The sequence below is a fragment of the Mercenaria mercenaria genome, chromosome 7 (genome assembly GCF_021730395.1).
Source record: "Mercenaria mercenaria strain notata chromosome 7, MADL_Memer_1, whole genome shotgun sequence".
Classification (NCBI taxonomy): Eukaryota; Metazoa; Mollusca; class Bivalvia; order Venerida; family Veneridae; genus Mercenaria; species Mercenaria mercenaria.
The window spans coordinates 74,296,178-74,317,503 of NC_069367.1; the positions used below are offsets into that span (position 1 = coordinate 74,296,178).

Consider the following 21,326-nt stretch of genomic DNA (forward strand, 5'->3'; position numbering starts at 1 on the left):
ATACGTTAAGTCTTGAAAACATATGGCAAATTGTCCTAACAAGAAGTTAATCATCAAACTTTATTTGTTTAAATGTTCGAACAAAAATGACTAAAATTTGAAATTTAAAATAGTATTATGTCAAAGTAGGGAATAACTATAAAAATGTTTAAACCATCAATACTCCTACTTGAAATACTCTGGATGTCAATACTCCTACTTGAAATACTCTGGATGTATTTTCAGGAAAGGTGTGGTTTTGTTATGGGGACCAGCATATAGGGAGGCTGTCTTACGTGTCCTGTGAGCTGGGAACCATGTGTAACACTGACTTCAAGGTATGTGCATGAATGAAGGTGGGTTTTCACTTTATTTATGAGATGGTATGAAATTCATCTTTAAGTTATAGTAACATAGCCAAAACCTTTAAGAGGTGTCAACAGGCTTTCTCCTGTAAAGAATTTACTTTGCTCTTTTATCCTTTTTCCATAGACCTGTCACCATCACAATAATGTGCCTGAATATATAACTACATATGTACATCAAAGATTTACCTTGTTTGGTTGAAACTATATCTTACATATTTTATTTACAGCTTGATTCCCGGCTGATGTGCATGTATTTCATGGGTCAAGAAGAGTTGTTACTGGGAACCATCTCGTGGATGTTGGTGTCTGTGGATGTGAACAAACATGACAGATCTGGCAGATACAGCTACATGATGCTATATTGTCTGTGTGTTGCTATGACGATGAGGAATCATGGCAACCAGAATATTCTCTGGTCTTGCAGATGGTACATTAGCTGTCTCAGAGGTAATGTAGCTACTTGGCTGCAGTGTAAACACTCTTATACTTTTGGCTAAATATTCAAGGTTGCTGACTTTTTATTATGTATTCCTGACCAGTTTGAGATTCACCATTTTCAGATTGTGTCTTGTGTTGCAGCCAGTCAGCTGGCCAGTCAGCTGGCTTTATGAAGGTCAGTGGAATTCTTAGATGCCTGCTGCTGCCTTGTAAATGATTCCTTATGGGCCTTTTGGGGTCTTTCTCCACCAGCAAAGCTTGGCAGTCATTATGTAGCCTTACTTGTACTAGTGATTTCATGCCAAAAAGAGATTACAAACCTAAAATACTACAGAAACAAAATTTAAGTATTTATTCAGAAGATTGTATGGCAGCTTCAGAATTTTAAAAATATTTTCTTGTTTCTGGCCTTCAGAACGTTCGACAACCAAAAAAAGGGATTTTTTTTTTAGATATCTGGAAATTAATGCTATATTTCTTAAGAATGATTTGAAACTTAATTTATACTGACAGACTATATGTTACGGAAACACATGAGAATTAGTTGATTTTACTATTTTTTACAATGAAAATCAAAAAGCTTTTGTAACACTTTACTCGAGGTAAACTGCCTCAATTATAAATATCTATATTTAATGCACATTGAACACTAAATCCTCCATAGCATTATTGGTAATGACAGCAGAAAACTTCTTTATTGCCGCGGCGGTCCGTGTTCGATTCCTGATGTGGTCATTTTTTTTTCTTGATTTGGCATTTTCAAAATAGAAACAAAATCTCATATTCTAATGTTCATAATATGACCAAACTTCGATTTGAAAGTGAGATCATTTTTATCCATAATCTGGAGGTCAGAGCCTTTAAGGGGAGAATCTAGTGGTTATGGTGTCGTCCACTCTGCCCAGGCGTCCCGAGTTCGAGCCTCACTGGAGTCACAACAAGGCTTTCTCATATGACACCAGTACTAATGTTTAGCTCAGCTAAGAACCAAGTGCTCAAGGTGAGCTGTTGTGACCACTTACTGTCAGCTGTTTGACCATCCATCCACAATTTCCTTCAAACAACATCTCTTCTGAAACCATGTGGTGGAAATAGATAGGGTCATCATGGCCGTTTTGTTCCAGGAAGCAGACTGGTGAGCCATTGCAATCAAGCTAAAATGAATTTAGTATAAAGTTTTCTTGCTTCATGGCATAAGATTTTCTCTGCGCTTATATTATCCAATGTTTTTTGAGTCATTCTCCAGAAAGTACAATTACATATGAGAGTAGAAATTCACAAATAATGATAACTGTATTTTTCCTTTCAGAAACCTTTCAGTAGATCAGAACCTAATGTGGATGTTATATATGTAGCAATTGGTCAGACTCCTGTCACATGTCTTATGTTGCTAGGTGATCAAGTATGGTGTGCCAGTGGGAACACAGTGGCTGTCATACATGCAAAGTAAGTGAAATTTGTGTTGTATGTAGTAATTGGTTGAGCTCATGTCACATGTCATTATTGCTAGATAATAAAGCATGGTGTGCCAGTAGGAACACAGTGGGGCTATCATACACGCAAAGTAAGTAAAATTTGTATTGAATGTAATGATTGGTGGGGCTCCCGTCACGTCTATGTTGCTAGGTTATCGAGTATGGTGTACCAGTGTGAACACAGTAGCTGTCATACATGCAAAGTAAGTGAAATTTGTATTGTGTATAGTGATTGGTCAAGTGTTTGTCATGTGTTTATGTTGCTAGGAGATCAAGTATGGTGTACCAGAAGGAATACTTCAGTGTCCCCCAGGGTTCACTGTAGCTGTCATTTCTGCAAATTTTTAAATTTTAATGCTGTTAAAACATTGCAGTGTTATAAGTCAAGAATTTTTATGCAACATAAATGCCTTGCAATATGACATCAGTTTGAATATGTTTATTTACAGAACACTTGATGCAATGGACACATTCTCAGTATCAGTAAATCCCTATGATCATATCCTGTCATTGATTCCTAGTGAGTATGGCATCTGGATCTCACTACGTGGCTCCTCCATCCTAGAACTCTGGGACCCACACACCCTCAACTGTCGTATGCTGTATGATACAAGAACTGATAGATACCCGCAGCTTAGAAAGGTCAGGAAATGATTTGATTTCTTGCTATTTGTTAGATTTTATTGCTGTAGATACTATGTTTAGATCTTTTTTAACTGGACTATACAAAGTATATTGAGAGCTATACTGTTCCTCCTGGCATCTGCATCTGCACATTGGTTAAAGATCTGAATCAGATGCACTTCCATGTCATCTCTGTTATTTCTTGACGATTTTCTTCATCATCATCCACAACATATGACACATCTCCATAATTCTTACACCAGTATCTGGAATTTAGCTACTTTCATACTTTTGTATTTCTGACTGATGTTTGCTCACCCACATTATATATGATAAGGTGCATAAAATGTAGATCTGTGTGGGTTTTTTTCTGGGGATGGATAAAGTTTTGGGGCACACATGCTCCTCAGTTTTCATCTCTTATTTTAATTTTTCTTATCGCGAAACTGCCCACTTAAAATGTTTTGTTTCCTCTATTGGTGTATTAATGACTCAAGTGATAGCTCAAAAAACTAATACCCCAACAGAATTAACAAAACATTTTATGTGCGCATTTCACTATCCAGCAAATAGTATACTATAAAATAAGTGTGTACTTTAAAGTGAGACAATTTTGTTAGCAATAATTCTTTGCAGATTTTGCGTTGTTGTGTATTCTTTGAAAACCAAACTTTGCAGAAACATATTTTAAAGAATTTTGTGGCAAAACTTTACAGCTTAATTGAGGATTAAATCTAACAATTTTAGCCTGCAATTAAATTTTGCAAAGCTTTAGTCTCTGAAAAGTATCTGGTATTTCAATAAATTGCAAAATTAATTTTTCTGTTGTATATAACATCATGGTCTTTGTCACTGATTGATTGTAAATGTTTTCAGGAGGATGATACGTATTTCAATCGTGCCCGTATCACCTCGATGTTAGCCAATGGCAGCAAAGTATGGGTCGGTACAGGGGAGGGAAATCTGATGGTGTATGAGATCCTAGAGTCAGCACAGTTAAAGACACCAACAGAGTTGTCTCCCTCAGTGGAAACCTCATCAAGCATGTCTTACATAGCAAGGCCTGAAAAACAAAAAGGTATGTAGGTAATTGTCTTAATTTTCTAAGAAATTCATGCTTCAGAATAGATGCATGTACAGTCCTTTCTAAAGGAATGAGTGTCTCAAAGGGTAGAATAGTGTTTTCTTGCACACCGGACTGGCGTTTCCGGTGATTTTACCCATGCCGGCAAAACCCATCTGGCACCCTCCATGCCAGATGACTCTCGTGCTGTTAATGACAACTAGTGGTTCATGCACTGATAATATATTGTTTATGTAAAAATACGAAAAAAGCAGGTACCTTGATAGTTTGTCTCCATTCCTTATAGTATATTTCTCAATTCAAAATAAGTTAACTTACCATAAGAACATAACGTTACGCTACAAACGATAAAACTTAAGTGGAACTTTGTTATTCTGCGTAACGCAAAACATCATGACGTCACTTCTGCTTACGGACGTTAATTTCCCGTGCTCTACTATAAGAAAGAGTGCTACAAAGAAAATATTTCTACCTGTTATTTGTAAAATACGGTATGCAAGAAAAAAAAAAATCTGCCAAAGTTGGGCATTGTGCTCACACCCAAAATAAAACATGTAGACGGTATGCAAGAAAAAATATCAGTCATGTGTTTACGAATCGGATGGAAATATCCGTCCCTCGGCCACCTGCGCATGGGCGGTAATTCGGCAAGCCTTGTTACCGCCCAGTGCGCAGGTGCCCTCGGGAGGGATATTTCTGTTCGATTCGTAAACACATGACAGATATTATTATGCTACTTGGAAGTAATCTTAAAAGCAATTAATGAAGATAGAGGCAATCCCAGTTCAGTTTTGTTGACTGCATAACTCCCTTTAGTAGACTTCACAGATATCACATGGTTGTTACTAGCATCCAAATCACTTGTATGCTTACATGTATACTGTACATAGTTAACTAGTATACCTGTGTGTGAAGTCAACACTTAAGGATAACATGGTATAATAGCCATATTTCATATCTTGTAACTGGATGGTAATATTTAAATGAAATTTGGTCACTTTAAAGACATTCAAAATTAAAAACGTTTCAACGAGAGATTTTCGAATTTTTTCATTTTTAGGGGAGATAATCGGTATCGAAGTTAACATTGATGCCTATGGGAAAAAAATAATTTCTTTGATTATGAGAATCTGAGCTTGAGTTTCGAGAACATTTTGCGGTAGAAAGCTGCATTATATGACTCTGATACAAATATCAAAAAGAAATCTAAAATTCCCCGTAGGGAAAAGGAGAAAATTATTTTTTCAAGTTTTCAGGGGAGATAATTCATGAAAAACCAAAATTATCAGTGGGGGTAATCTAAAAGAATTTTTTTTTCAGAACTTATGTCACTATGTAACTGTCAATATGCACCTTATTTCTATCGTTTGACATTTTCAAAACTTACAATATCAAGTTGTATTTGCGCTTTTGGTGAAATTGAGGCCTATTACGGGTAGTCATCCTTAAATGGCTATGTGTATTGTGTGATGGGCATGTTATTTTTTGGTCTATAGTTTTGAGAAAAATCATATTCCATCTAAAACCTTTACCAAAATGATAAAACTTTTAAGAAAGTCATGGTAATAAAGACTTTTGATTTGAATTGCTAGTTTTAAATTTCCTTAGACTGTTGTAAATCTTAGACAAATGTACAAGACTAATGCTGTTTGGTAGTATGATATAATTTGCAATTTATGTAGAACCCGTTCATAGAAAACAAGTGGATCAGCAGTTTCAGTCCCTTTCAAATTGGTTATGCTGTGTTTTAGTTTCTATGTATAACCCGCATAGAAAAATAAGTGAATGAGACAGAAAGTGCATATTATAAGATCCTTTCACTGGTTGTAGGTGCAGATGGGAATATCCAGCCTCGAGGGTAACTGTTTAGGCGGTAACGAGGCTCCCTGCCGAGTTACCGCCTAAACAGTTACCCGAGAGCCGGATATTTCCATCTGCACCTATAACCAGTGACAGAATATTTTTCTTGCGTACCGATTTTAAGAAATAATAATAAAAATAAAATCAGTCGAGCGGCTTTCTTTTTAGAACTATTTCTTATAGCAGTGTATTTAAACAAAGCACGGGAAACCAACGTCCGTAAACAGGAAAGACGTCATGACGTTTCAAAACAAATAACAGTGTTTAGTTCAAGTTTTGTTTGATCAGTTGCAGCGTAGCGTTATGAATTTTTGATAAAATAACGTGATTTGAATCGAGAAATATACTATCAGGAACCAATAGGAACTGTCAAGGTATTTAATTTTTATTCCGTTTTTTAAATAAAATATAAATTACTACATAAATCTTCTACATATATGTAGTTCATAATACGTCATTTACAGCAAGAGAGTCATTTTACACCCCGGGGTGTAAGATGGATTTTTCCAGCACCGGTATAAATACTGGAAATCCCCATCTGGTATGCAAGAATATACACAGTCATCTGTTTTATATCAATGAAAATTGCCAAATTTTATACATGAAGTACCATTTTCAACAGCATTTCAAGTATGTGTTATTCTGAACTGTGAAGTCATCCCTTCATGAAACAAATGTCTGTAACACTTTGACAGAACTCTTTATGTCTGAAGTCATTTGTGCTCTACTTCTGATTCATGAGAAGCTGACTGTTACTTGTGAAAACAGTCAGTACTACTAATTAGTCAAAATACACAGGTTAACAGACTGCCATGAAAAATTCCATTAGATCCACAGCAAATAAGTAAACACAGAAATATAATGTGTTTTGACCATGAATTTCAGATATTCCTAGCTGTGAACTTGCATCAAAGTTGCGGAAAGTTTACCACCTTCATGAGATAAATGCAGATTATACTGAAGATTGCAGACAGTCAGTGCCTGGTAACATTTTATGTTATTACTAAGTAGTCCATATTTTCATCAGATTCTGGGCTTCATGCTTTCATGGAAAAAAATATTTCTGTGTGCTATCTAGGCTAAAGGAAATGTCTTTAAACAACATTTAGTACATTGTGTATTCCAGAAAGCTGTTTACTTTGACATTGACAGTTAATATCAGATGTCTTTTTTTTTGTATATTTGAATTTCTGGTTATCATATGTACCTTTTTCAAATGTACAAGGTCGCAGTATACATTTTAATGAAACTTTATTCTGAGACTACAGTCAGTTATCTCCTACAGGCCTTCAGGTACAAACAGTACTAGTCTGTCACAATTCTACAAGTGTCATCAAATAATCTTAAAATTTGTAGGATGTCAGAGCTAGCTTAAACTGTTGTCTTAAGAATATCTCTTTTTCTAAAAAAACTGGATATTTGAATCAGACAATGAATTAAAAAGCCTTTCATACCCTTTGTGTTATCATGGAAGTTCTTTCTGCCATAAATATAAATGCAGGCATAGAATCCATGGAAGCATTTCATATACTTGGTTCATTCTGAGCAACTCGCACAGTAAATCAAGTCAATTCAAAAGTTTGAAAACTTTGCCATTATTAAAATTTGTAACTGTTTAATATAAAGAAAACTTGTATATTTTTCTTGAAGGAGAGCATAGAGTGAAACTGGGCAGTGTAAAACCAAAGGATTGTAGGACTAGATAGACAGTTCTGTCTCATCAAGTGGAGTGAATGAAAGGGGAAATAGGTTGAAAGTACGGAGGCGAAGCTCTTCAGAAAACGACCTTGACATTCTATATTTAACTCCTTATAAGGAAGATACAGAAAGGCTGAATGCTGCACACAGTCGACATTGTTCAGAAAACAATTTAGAACTTTTGGAAAAGGAAAGACATATTAGTTCATGTGACTCGGATTTTATGCTCGATGACGTTCTTGAAGATGAGATGGAACAGGAACTGGAAGCTAATGCTCGCAGGGAGAGTGTGCCAATGCTGGTGAACGGGGACGTTGTAGAGTATGTAAAACATAAAATATTGGAAAAGAGATTGAGTGAAAAAGGATTGGCTGTAACAGACAAAATAGTGAGAAATAAGCTATGGAACAAAATGGAGGTATTTCTGATGTTGCTCTTAGACAGGTCACCTCAGACTCCAGTAGAAGTGATGAAACTGGCTGTGATTCCAAAACATTGTCAAGGAAAAGCCGAACGAGTACATCATCTGCACATTCAAACACAACTAAAAGTGGAAGCTGTAGTTCTTTAACCAATAAAATAGCAGAACCCACTGAAGTTATTAGTGAAGACGATGAGTATGAAGCTGAGCTAGAAGCTAGAGCAAGAAGAGAAAGTCTGGTAAATACAGAAATTGAACAAAAAGCCTTAGAGATATTGGAAAGCAAGATTGTTGATGAAGGACCAGAAATTAAAGATTATGGAGATAAAGTACATGATGGTGAAATAGTAAAGATTTATCTTGATGCAGTTGTAGATCATATTAATGAAGAAAGGAAAAAATAGCAAGACGAAACAGTTTACTGGGAATAGATGATGATCATTTTGATGATAGTTACCTATCTAGTAGCCCATCAATGTCGTTAACACCTTGTCATTCCCCTTATCTGGAAGACAACGTGGATGTTTCAGCAGGTTTACCAGCTGCTGATCATGTCAATGAAGAAGTGATTAAAGAAGACAAGCCAAGAACGACAGCTCTTGGTATGTCTATAGACAGCACAGACGACAATGCTACAGGTGAGAATGTCTTGATGGAATCTGTTGAGGAATCACCTGAACCTGTGGAAAACATTGAGGTTGTAACAGCAGGTGAGGAAATGCTTGGAAAGAGGAGAAGATCAAGTGTGTTAGAAGATATCAGTATTTTGTGTTCAGACTGTAGAATAATGAAACAGAAATGCAGTGAATGTGCAAAGTTATTGAAGAGTCAGGAATCGTTGAGGATAAATGAGAGAATTCTGTCTAGAACAGACTCAGCTGATAGTGGTTTGGTTGGGAGTTTCACCAGTGAGAAAAAGTCTTTGACAAAGAATGCTGGAAAATTGAATGGTATCAGAGATATGTGTCAGGAAAGTAGCACTGGAGAATGGTTTTGTTCTAATGAGAACAAAGAAAATGCTAGTCATAAAGTTTTGTGCAATACAGATAATGCAGTTGAAAGCATGCAACTGAGGACTGACTTGAAAAAGGAAAAAAATAAACAAGGAAGTGATACTGATTTGGATGAAGAACAAGTGAATGATGATATGAGAATGCAAATAATGAAAGTAGACAGGTGAAAGTTTTTCCAAGTGGGAAGTCTGATAAAAGGGACTTTACTAGACAGGAAAAAGTTGGTTACTGGCTACATTCACTGTCACAAACAAAGAAAATGGATAATGAAGGTATGAGGGTAGAAAGTCAAGGTCATGACACAAGTAATATAAACCAAGAAAGAAGCAAAATGAATAAAGAAAATGTTGCAAGTGTAAGAGATGGAAGTAGAGCCTCAGTTGAAAACTACAGAAAGTCATCGAAAGACTCAGTTGGAGATGAGGAGGTGTTTTACAGTGCTGATGAATCTCCTAAACTTGTCACTGGAAAAACGAGCCCAGAGAGGCCAGGGACTTTAAATTTATTAAGACAAGTAACAGCAGGAATCCGGGGAAGCAATAAGTCACAAAATGCACGGCCATGTAGTCGATTAGAATCGGGTGGTTCAGATGGTAGTTCAGGGAGGACACAAAAATCTACTTCAGAAATTCATGTGAGCAAACATGATTCAGGTATGTAGATCTCTTACACAAAACTGCAGCAAAACTGACCTATGTATATCTTTCCATGGACATTATCTAAGGTCAAAACTAAGACACTTAGAATACCACTATGGAGGCTTTAGTGTTCATTACGTGTTAAATATAGATATTTATAATCGAGGCAGTTTACCTCGAGTAAAGCATTACAAACGCTTCTCAATATTCATTGTAAAAGGTAGTAAAACAATTAATTCTCATGTGTTACCATATCATTTAGTCTGTCAGTAATTAAGTTTCAAAGCGATCTTAAGAAATATAGTATTAATTTGCAGATATCTAAAAAAAATCTCCTGTTTTTTTGTTGTCAAACGATCTGGAGGCCAGTGCCTTTAAAAACCTTGTCTGAAGCTGCAAGCCCTAGAACTTAGGCATTTGGTAGCATTGTCTAGTGGTCCTCTACCAAGCTGTGCAGATCATTGTCAAAGGGTCAGAATTTGCCTTTCCCATGGGAGTCACTCGTTATGCCTCCCTTCAGAGGAGGGGTATATTGTTTTGCAGATGTTGGTTGGTCAGTCTGTCTGTCGTAGGTCGGTCCGTAGACTAATCGGTTTCCGGATTATAACTCGAGAACGCTTGGGCCTAGGATCATGAAAGTTAATAGGGAGGTTGGTCATGACCAGCAAATAAGCCATATTGATTTTGAGATCAGTAGGTCAAAGGTCAAGGTCACAGTGACCCAGAAAAGTTAAACCATTTCCAGACAGTAACTTGAGACTAGGATCAGTTGAAACTTAGGGAGGTTGATCATGATCAGCAGATGACCCCTGTTGATGTCAGTAGGTCAATGGTCAAGGTCACCTTCACAGGTCAAGGTCACATTGACCCAGAACAGTAGAACTTTTTTGCCAAATAACTAGAGAATGCTTTGGTCTGTGATCACATTTGATACGGAGGTCACTTATGAAACGTCCAGTGCACAGTCAGTGACCAAATAATTTCTGTTCCTTGTGCAGTTACTGAATGCATCAAGGGGGGCATTTCGTGTTCTACAAGCTATTGTTTTACATAGAAATATGGGAAGAAAAACTTTGTAAAAGTGTTCTTGTCTAAAAATCACAAAGTTTTGAGCTTAGATATTTAGCACATAACATTTAGTAGAGAATCATGTAACCATTTGAGACAGGTGAACAATAAAAGGCAATTATAGACCTCTTATTAGGTCAACTCAACTATTGTGAAATCCCTGTATCGGTCATCAATAATTTGACTTGTCTTTTGGTCCCAATTTAGGCCCAATGTCAGTGAAATTGGCCAGAATTATTGCCTCAAGATAGTCTTAGGGGACATTGGTAATGGGTTATCTGGGGTTAAAAACTAGGTCACTAGGTCAATTGATAGAAAAACCCTGTTGACACTGTGTTGAATGACATTTGAAAGGGGAACATTCCTATTAAGTTTGGTGGAAACTGACCATCATTTGATGCAGTTGTTGATGAGCAATGTACATTGGGTGATGGGAAAAGCACACCCAGGGCCTCTACTGGGCCTCAAAATGTTGTAGCAACTTTTTGAGAGAAACTGCCAAATTGAAGCTGAATTGCTGAAATTTGGCCACATTTTAATAAAATTCTTGTTGCCACTTTCAAAAATCTGTAGCCAGTTCTTTGAATTTGTAGCATTTGGCTGCATTGGCGAATGGCAGAGGAGGCCCTGACACCTGGAGCATATTGTGCTCAGTGTGCTAAGCACTTTTGAATGTGTACATGTGCATGAAAAGAGTGCTATATAAATGTGGTATAATAATAATAAAAAACGTGAGAATTTAATTTGTTCAGTGAGATTGGCCAAGACCACTTTACAAAAATAAGTCCCCTACAAGCACAGAAACAAGATTCAACATAATTTTAATGTCCACAATCAAAATTACAAAACTGTAGTAGGAAAATACATCGTTTTTAGCCCACCATCATCAGATGGTGGGCTATTCAAATCACCCTGCATCCGTTGTCCGTCCTTCTGTTAACAGTTTCTCCTTATTGCATCTCCTCAGAAATTACTGGGGGGATTTCGACCAAACTTTGTCAGAATGATGTATTGGTACCCTAGTTGTGTCCCCCTGAAAATCAGACTGGTTCAACAATTTTTGAGTGAGTTATGGCCCTTTGTTTATATTTAGCTCACCTGAGCACGAAGTGCTCAAAGATGAGCTTTTGTGATCGCCGTGTCCGATGTCTGTCGTCAACAATTTGACTGTTAACACTATAGAGGTCACAATTTTGGGCCAAACTTAATGAAACTTGGTCAGAATGTTACCCTCAATAAAGTCTTGGACGAATTTGATACTGTATCATCTGGGGTTAAAAATTAGGTCACCAGGTCAAATCAAAGGAAAAGCTTGTTAACACTCTAGAGGTCACAATTTGGGCCCAATCTTAATGAAACTTGGTTAGAATGTTACCCTCAATAAAATCTTGGACGAGTTTTACATTGGGTCATCCAGGGTCAAAAACTAGGTCACCAGGTCAAATCAAAGGAAAAGCTTGCTAACACTGAAGAGGCCAGATTTATGACTGTATCTTCCATGAAACTTGGTCAGAATGTTAATATTGATGATCTATAGATCAAGTTTAATCTGAGTCAGGTGGGGTTAAAAACTAGGTCAAATCAAAGGAAAAGCTTGTTAACACTCTATGGCCCACTTTTAAGACTGTATCTTCATGAATCTTGGTCAGAATGTTAATCTTAATGATCTCAAGGTCCATTTTGAATCTGGGTCATGTAGGATCAAAAACTAGGTCACCAGGTCAAATCAAAGGAAAAGCTAATTTACACTGTAGAGCCCACATTTATGACCATATCTTAATGAAACTTGGTCAGAATGTTATTCTTGATGATATATATGTCAAGTTTAAATCAAAAACTAGGTCACTAGGTCAAATCAAAAGGAAAGCTTGTTAACACTCTTAGAGGCCACATTTATGACTGTATCTTATGAAACTTAGTCAGAATGTTAACCTTGGTGATCTTTAGGTCAAGTTCGAATCTGGGTCATTTTGGATCAAAAACTAGGTCACTGGGTCAATCAAAGGAAAAGCTATTTAACACTTTAGAGGCCACATTTATGACCACATCTTAATGAAACTTGGTCAGAATGTTAATCTTGATGATCTTTAGGTCAATAGGTCAGGTGAGCGTTACAGGGACTTCATGGCCCTCTTGTTGTAATTTACATAGATTTATATAGAGAAAAACTTTGAAAATCTTCTTGTCCAAACCACTGGGCCTAGGGCTTTGATATTTGGTATGACGTAGCATCATCTAGTGGTCCTCTACCAAGATTTTTCAAATTATCTCCCAAGGGTCAAATATGGCCCCGGGGTCACATGGTTTATATAGACATATATAGGGGAAAACTTTGAAAATATTCTTGTCCAAAACCACAAAGCCTAGGGCTTTGATATTTGTAATGTAGCAGCATCTAGTGGTTCTCTACCAGATTTGTTCAAATTATCCCCCTAGGGTCAAATATGGCCCTGGGGGTCACATGGTTTATATAGACACTTTAAAAATCTTCTTGTCCATATCCTACAACATTCAAATTTGGACCACATGTATAGTTTTGAGTGGCTAGATGAACCTTGACAAGAGTTGCCCTTGATCTTGACCTAGTGACCTACTTCCGCATTTCTGTAGCTAAAACCTTCAAATTTGGACCACACGCATAGGTTTGTGTACCGAAATAAACTTTGACCTTGACATTGACTTAGTTACCTGCTTTCACATTTTTGAAGGTACAGGCTTCAAATTTGGACCACATGCAAAGTTTTATATACCGAAATGAAATTTGACCTTGATCTTGACCTAGTGACCTACATTCTTATTTCTCAAGATACAGCCTTCAAATTTGGACCACATGCATAGGTTTGAGTACCAAAATTTTGTGTTCCAAAATGAAATTCACCTTGATTTTGACCTAGTGACCTACTTTCACATTTCTCAAGCTACAGCCTTCAAATTTGGACCACATGCATAGTTTTTTATACCGAAATGAACATTGACATTGACCTAGTGACCTACTTTTACATTTCTCAGGCTACAGTCTTCAAATTTGGACCACATGCATAGTTTTGTGTTCTGAATTGAAATGTGACCTTGATTTTTACCTAGTACCTACTTTCACATTTCTCAAGCTACAGCCTTCAAATTTGAAGCACATGCATAGTTTTGTGTACTGAAATAAACTTTGACCTTGAAATTGATCTAGTGACCTACTTTCACATTTATCAAGCTACAGCTTTCAAATTTAGACCAGATGCATGGGCCACATGTAGTTTTGTGTACCGCAATGAACTTTGACCTTGATTTTGACCTTGAGCTAGTCTTGAAATTTGGAACCTTCAAAAATGGCTCAATGGTGGGCGCCAAGATCACTCTGTGATCTCTTGTTTAGTTTCAGTATAGAATTTTACTGTATGTGATTTAATTACTGATTTAAATTCCAAGATTCATATAAATTTTGTCTTTAATCACCTTTCCCAACTTCATGCAAGAAGATAAGCTTATAATTGAATTAAAACTGAGTTCCCTGATAGAGAATGTTTCAAAATACGCTAGAAAGTGATCATTAAAAACTAAAAATATTTTCCCTTTGCAGATACACAATACTGGCTTGATTTTACAAGTGTACATGTAGATACAGATGTTGAGTCAGAGAGCAATGTACCAAACATTTATGTACTAGGTGAGGACAGTCTCCAGAAACGTGCACGTCTCGGTAGCGGCGACTCAAGGAAACGGTCACTAGATCTCGGCTCAATTCAGGAAAACTGTTCCTGGTTGGAATCTGAATGTGAATAGAATGAAAATAATGAAAACACAAATATTACGACTGGTCAAACAGAAAATTTTTGAATTTCTTTAGACACCAAGCCTTGCAAGTCGTCACGCTTCACTTGGCCTGAAGATAATTGAAGATGATTTAGAATGGACAGATTTGTTCAGTGGACACTGCACAACACCTTCACCAACAAGGTATTTATTTTGTATTCTATTTAGGATGCTTATATCTAAGATACACATGTATGCAATAAAAGTTTTTAATAAACAGTATTTATGAGGTGGTAGTAACCAAATTCAATGTTTCTGTGATACACAGAACCTTTTTTTTTTTTTTACCAGAATAAGTTGCTTGAATCATCTTATGTCAGATAGCAGGGGTTGACTCCTGCAGAGTCTAGCATATCCAAAAGGCCCTGGCATGCATACGAGTTTCACAAGAATGTTTTGTTATACTAATTTCAAAATGGATCAAATTTATTGTCAACTTAATGCAAAAAGTGGATGAGTGCATTCGCATAAAGCAGTACTTATTTTTGCATCAATGAGACAATTATTTGTCAAAATGCACCAGAGCTGTTATGTGGTATAAACATTTTTCATGAGGAGGAGGGGTATGTTACAATAGTGACTGGCTGAATCACCTGCACTGTTTGATATTTTAACTTTGCACATTGAAAGCTGTATTGAGGCCTTCTGTTTAAATGTTTGAACACAGTAGTAAAATAAAGCATTTTCATTGTTTGACATTATTTCTTATTAAGTAATTCTTGTCTGCCACACCCTGATTTCAGGAATTTATGGATAAACTGTTAAAGGGGCATATAATTGCCACATTGTCCTTAAATCTTTGTTTGCATAACTACTCATACAGTTTTCAATGGATTTAGCCCAAACCTTTAGAAATTTATCACTGTGAAGTGAACATGAGCATATTGACACATGAATGAAACTTATCCAGTGTAGGAGTTAAGGCCCTTCAGAAATTTACAAACTGCTGTATATTGTGCAATACTGATATAAACTTTTTCTAAATGACCTCTTAAGTTTTCAAGGGATCTGGTTCAATTTTACAGGGCTGTATCACTCTGAAGTGAACTAATGACATAAGTTAAATATTATTTAAGACTGGCATCTACTGGTACATTGCACTGAATTAGATTTATACGGAGAAATTTGCTTGCTTTTGCAGCAGAGATACTGGCTGACTAGAAGTGCAGTATTATTCTGCAAATTATTCTGCAAATGAAAACATATTTCTCTATGCAAGTCTAATAATAATCTCTCTATTGCTTGTATTTTTATTATAAAAATATAATTGATATGACACTTCTTTTTTAAGCATAATTATGTAGAATTGAATATATTGCTGTAAATGAAAATTTAAATGCATCAGCACACATTAAACTGATGTCACACCATGAATGAAATTCACACAACAATATGGAACAGAACTGACGTCTCAGGTCATATTGTCAGAAAAAAGAGATAAAAAATATACCATACAGTATTGAACGTGTTTATTTTAGTACAACAGATCAGCGCCTTGCAGACTTCTTACGCACACCCAGCATTAGCAGTAAACCAAGTTCTATCTGGTCAAGCTATGAGAATATTTCCACACCTTCGCATGTAGAGGATTCAAAGTTCCCGAGACCCATGCCACAACACAGAGGAAGACTGAGTCATAGTCCTAGCACAGCTTCTATGGGTAAGTTCTTGCGAACCATACCACAGCCCAAGGGATGAATAATTTATAGTCCCTGTACACCTGTATGTGAGTTTCTTCAATCTGGACCACAGCCTAGAGGACTGTTGAGAAAGTTCCTGCATCCAATGCCACATAAGATAGGATAATTGAATCCTAGTCTTAAAATAGCTTCTGTATCTAAGAACTTTCAACCAACCCCTCTACACAGAAAGACTTAGACATAGTTCTAGCACAGCTTATATGGGTAAGTTTCTGAGACCATTGATACAAAACCAGGGGAAGACTATGTCATAGTGACAGCACAGCTTCTATAGGTGAGCTCCAAGTCTAGTGTCACAGTTCTGCTGAAGAGACTTCTAGTCTTAGCACAGCAGCTGTAGTGACACTGTCAGTGAAAGGTTTTTGAAAAATAATTTTGTTCATCATTTTTTTTAAATTTTGGTCATCAGTTATGAATGATCTGTGTTCAATAATTGCTCACTATTTCTCACACTGTTTTCTCTACAGGTAGTGACAACGATCTGTTATACAATGTTGATCTCAACCTGGAGGCAAAGATAAAAAACCTCCGACAAACTGGTCAAGTGTCTTCTATCTACAGTGTATGTATAGACTTCAGTTATATCCTTGTTAAAGTTTAAAGAAAGGGCATATTGCTTTACTCATGCTAGCCTATATTTTTGTGAACAGACCATTTGGTTACCACTCAATAATAGGAGGATACTTTCTGTCAGTAGACAATATTGAAATATGAAATCTTTGTTTAGATTCATTTTTCTCGACTTCTGTTAGATTGATAGCTTTGAACATTTGTAGACCTGTTTATTATCATTAGAAATTAAGTAGGTAAAGAACCATAACTCTCCTGCATTTGGTCAGAATTATGGCCCTTCTTAACTTAGACTATTGGAATTTCTTGTTAGTTTTAGCTTGACTATTCGAAAAATAGGTAGAGCTTTTGGACATACACATGCGCCGGGGTCGGCATCCAGATTTGGTTAAGTTTTTGTATGTAAGCTTGTATCTCAGTAACCACTTGTGGGAATGGATTGAAACTTCACACACTTATTCACTGTGAAGTACTGACTTACATTGCACATTGTACATAACACTTTGTGTCTGCTCTGTATCTCCTAAACCCCTTGAAGTATTTTCATGAAACTTTGGTCAAATGATTACCTCATCAAGACGATGTGCAGAACTCATGAGTCAGCCATGTCAGCTTAAGATCAAAACTCGAGGTCAAAGGTTTCAGCCTTCCATTTTGTATCCACTCTGTATCTCCTAAACCCCTTGAAGGATTTTCATAAAAATTGGGTCCAATAATCACTTCATCAAGACGATATGCAGAACTTATGAGTCAGCCATGTTGGCTCAAGGTCAAGGTCATAACTCTAGGTCAAAGGTTTGAGCCTTCCATTTTGTGTCCGCTCTGTATCTCCTAAACCCGTGAAGGATTTTCATGAAACTTTGGTCAAATGATCACCTCAACAAGAAGATGTGTAGATTTCATGAGTCAGCCATGTCAACCAAAGGTCAAGGTCAAAGGTTTGAGTCTTCCATTTTGTGTCTGCTCTGGTTCTCCTAAACCCCTTGAAGGATTTTCATGAAACTTGGGTCAAATGATCACCTCATCAAGACCATGTGCAGAACTCATGAGTCAGCCATGTCGGCTCAAGGTCAAGGTCGCAACTCAAGGTCAAAGGTTTTAGCTTTGGATCTCCTAATCCTCTTGAAGAATTTTCATGAAATTTGGGTCAAAGGATCACCTCATCAAGACAATGTGCAGAACTCACGAGTCAGCAAATTTGGCTCAAGGTTAAGGAAAATGTCAGTGCTTCCACCCAATACCATCAAACCCTTTCACTATCCATAACTTCGTCTTTTAGACTGCCTTGTTAAGACATACTGTTTTTGCCCTGTCCCTCCATCCGTCCATCTGTCAAACTTCATTCTTTCTCTGTTAAAGGTCAAGGTCACAGGAGCCTAAACATGGAAACCATTTACGATCAATAACTTGAGAACCACTTGACCCAGAATGTTGAAACTTCATAGGATGATTGGTCATGCAGAGTAGATGACCCCTATTGATTCTGGGGTCACTCTGTTAAAGTTCAAGGTCACAGGGGTCTGAACATGGAAAACCATTTCCGATCAATATCTTGAGAACCACTTGACCCAGAATGTTGAAACTTTATAGGATGATTTGACATGCAGAGTAGATGACCTCTACTGATTTTGGGGTCACTCTATCAAAGGTCAAGGTCACAGGGGCCTGAACATGGAAAACCGTTTCAAATTCATAACTTGAGAACCATTATGCCCAGAATGTTGAAACTTAGTGGAATGATTGGACATGCCAAGTAGGTGATCCTATTGCAGCCAACTATCAGTGTCTCTTTGACTTTCGCTTCTTTCCCTTATTGACTTCTTGCCTATACGACTATGCATTGGGGGAGACATCTTCTAGTTTTTGTTTGAAATTAAGGACTTAGGTTCACTTTTTTCATAAATACTATAGCTCTAAATCTTTATACATTTTTGTCATTAATAGATGAGTATGAAGGCCAAGAACCATAACTCTTTTCTTACACTTTGCCTTAAGCCAAGCACTTGCAGACACAGGCAGTGTTCTCGTTTCTCTATGCAGTTGTATATAGAGGTCAGCTTCTATATAACATTTCATAGTGAAGATACTGTGTACCTTTGGTACACTCTGCATGAATAAATGTTGGAATATTCTTAAATTGTCTGGCATGTGATTGGTTGAAAAAGTAGGATTTAAATACTAATATTTTTCAAATTTCAGGTGTAACCAGGAACCAATCATTCTCAGGTTCTCAGGGTCGTTTGGTGATGATGAAGCAGTGTTGAATTGGAAGAAGCTAGAAAATGAGGTAATACAGGCGAAGGACTTCATTTTTATCTACATTTGTGTCTGCTGTTTCCCTTAAATACAAAACTGTTGAATTTTTATAGTTTTTATATAGTTATATTGTTTGATTTTTGTTGAAACATGGTCCTTTTCCATAGTCCATAGATAAAGGGTTGAGTTAAAGTAAAATACCTAGCTTAAAAGAAATTATTATACCTTGTGTAAGAACATAGAAGTTTAGATTGTAGGGTTGTGAGTTCAGTGCACCAGAAAGACACATGTTCTTCAGTGCATAATCAGACAATGTGTCATGCACAATACCCAAAACTATAGCTCAAAGGTCAAGGTCACACTTTGAGGTCAAAAGTCAATAGGGTGTTTTCCCTGTCTGGTCCATAACATATAGGTTACAAAAAAATTGACCAACCATTTACCCATTTACCCATATATTACATATCAGTTAACACTTCCATTGAAATGAAGCAATATGCGGGGCATGCACTTTTTCAAAAGTAGTCTCTTGTTAAGAGATATTTATGTACAGCTGATTTTTTTCATATGACCAAGCTCACTATGATTTGGATGGGAAGCTAGTGGTGTTATTTTCACTTCTAAAATAAAAGTAAATTAGAGTTATCCACCAGACCTGGGCTGTGTTGTGGAAAATTGTAAGCTTCTTGCTCTGGAAACTCAAGTAATCGGGGAAAATTGTTGAGTTAACTGACCACTGTTATGCAAGTAACTTACTGTTAAAAAAAAAATATTTATAAAGTATGCAGCAGAAGTGTACAGTTTCTGTTTAGATTAAAGGGAATATTGAACAATCACTATTATTTTGCAGCAACTATGGACAAATGAACCGGTACTGGAGCTATGTCCGAAGACCAACACGGCCATACTACCAAGCTATATGAGGCGACGCATGTAGAGCAACACTTCCAGTCACTGTAGTGGTGGTAGTAGAAACAACATAGAATAAACAACAAATGTATCTACCTATAACTGACTCATTAAAGGACTCTTAACTTCTCTCAGTCAAATCTGGAACAAGCAAACGAGTGTGTGAGATTTGAAAACAAGACAGCACATTTGAATCAGATTTGAAAATAAGGAAGACACAGAAATCAACTTTGAAAATAAAGAAGACACATGAATCAATTTTGAAAATAAAGAAGACACATAAATCAACTTTGAAAATAAGGAAGACACATGAATCAACTTTGAAAATAAAGAAGACACATAAATATGGAAGACACATGAATCAACTTTGAAAATAAGGAAGACACATGAATCAACTTTGAAAATATGGAAGACACATGAATCAACTTTGAAAATAAAGAAGACACATAAATCAACTTTGAAAATATGGAAGACACATGAATCAACTTTGAAAATAAGGAAGACACATGAATCAACTTTGAAAATATGGAAGACACATGAATCAACTTTGAAAATAAAGAAGACACATAAATCAACTTTGAAAATAAGGAAGACACATGAATCAACTTTGAAAATAAAGAAGACACATGAATCAACTTTGAAAATAAGGAAGACACATGAATCAACTTTGAAAATACGGAAGACACATAAATCAACTTTGAAAATAAGGAAGACCACACATGAATCAACTTTGAAAATAAGGAAGACACACATGAATCAACTTTGAAAATAAGACACATGAATCAACTTTGAAAATAAGGAAGACACATGAATCTAAGGAAGACACATAAATCAGCTTTGAAAATAAGGAACAAAGATGGTGAATCTGATATAACAACAAGGAAAAATGTTGTGACGTATAGAATAAGAGACAGGTCACATTTTACTGCCAGGAGCACACTAGTTTCCTTGACACCAGAAAACACTGATTTTTGACTTAATACTTACATAATATTTATGTCAGTCATACCTTTTATGTGAGACATAGTGTTTGATGTATATTTCTTGTATATTTGTGGCCAAGTGCTTCCATTTCCAGGACAATCATGTTCTTGTGATTTCCTTGTAGGTGCTTGAGGATTACATTTCCATGACAATTACATTACATTGTAGGTGCGTGACAGTTACATTACCCTGTAGGTAATGTTGGTACATCAGCATGAAGTGGACAGGCACATATTGTCAGGACTATCAAATTTGATTATTTGTTTCTTCAGTTATTATGTCATTTTCTTTTTCAAATTGTCATATCATAGCTTCCTTCATACCTTTTGCATTAAAACTCTCTTTCTGCAGATTCCATCATATTCAAATGGATCATGGTATACTTCATGGCCAAGCAGCAGAATTATACACATACTATAGTGGATTTTACATCTGAT

At 36.4% G+C, this 21,326-nt stretch overlaps 1 protein-coding gene across 1 annotated transcript; it reads left to right on the forward strand.

The window, feature by feature from the left end:
• Window positions 1–222: 222 nt before the first annotated feature.
• LOC123553911 (C-Jun-amino-terminal kinase-interacting protein 3-like) lies at window positions 223–20,244 on the forward strand. The gene is made up of 12 exons (XM_053548670.1): window positions 223–317; window positions 575–794; window positions 2,095–2,231; window positions 2,710–2,902; window positions 3,761–3,962; window positions 6,714–6,812; window positions 7,479–9,613; window positions 14,238–14,614; window positions 15,949–16,130; window positions 16,638–16,732; window positions 18,940–19,027; window positions 19,847–20,244. Exons 2-7 carry the CDS (start codon window positions 741–743, stop codon window positions 7,532–7,534), a joined length of 741 nt encoding a protein of 246 aa, XP_053404645.1. The 5' UTR covers window positions 223–317; window positions 575–740; the 3' UTR covers window positions 7,535–9,613; window positions 14,238–14,614; window positions 15,949–16,130; window positions 16,638–16,732; window positions 18,940–19,027; window positions 19,847–20,244.
• Window positions 20,245–21,326: the final 1,082 nt, after the last annotated feature.

Excerpts from the sequence above, each read along its gene's own strand:
- LOC123553911 (XM_053548670.1), top strand. The coding sequence starts at position 741 with ATGGCAACCAGAATATTCTCTGGTCTTGCAGATGGTACATTAGCTGTC. Across the intron at positions 3,963-6,713 it reads AAGGCCTGAAAAACAAAAAG|ATATTCCTAGCTGTGAACTT; the intron begins GTATGTAGGTAA and ends CATGAATTTCAG. Across the intron at positions 6,813-7,478 it reads TTGCAGACAGTCAGTGCCTG|GAGAGCATAGAGTGAAACTG; the intron begins GTAACATTTTAT and ends TTTTTCTTGAAG.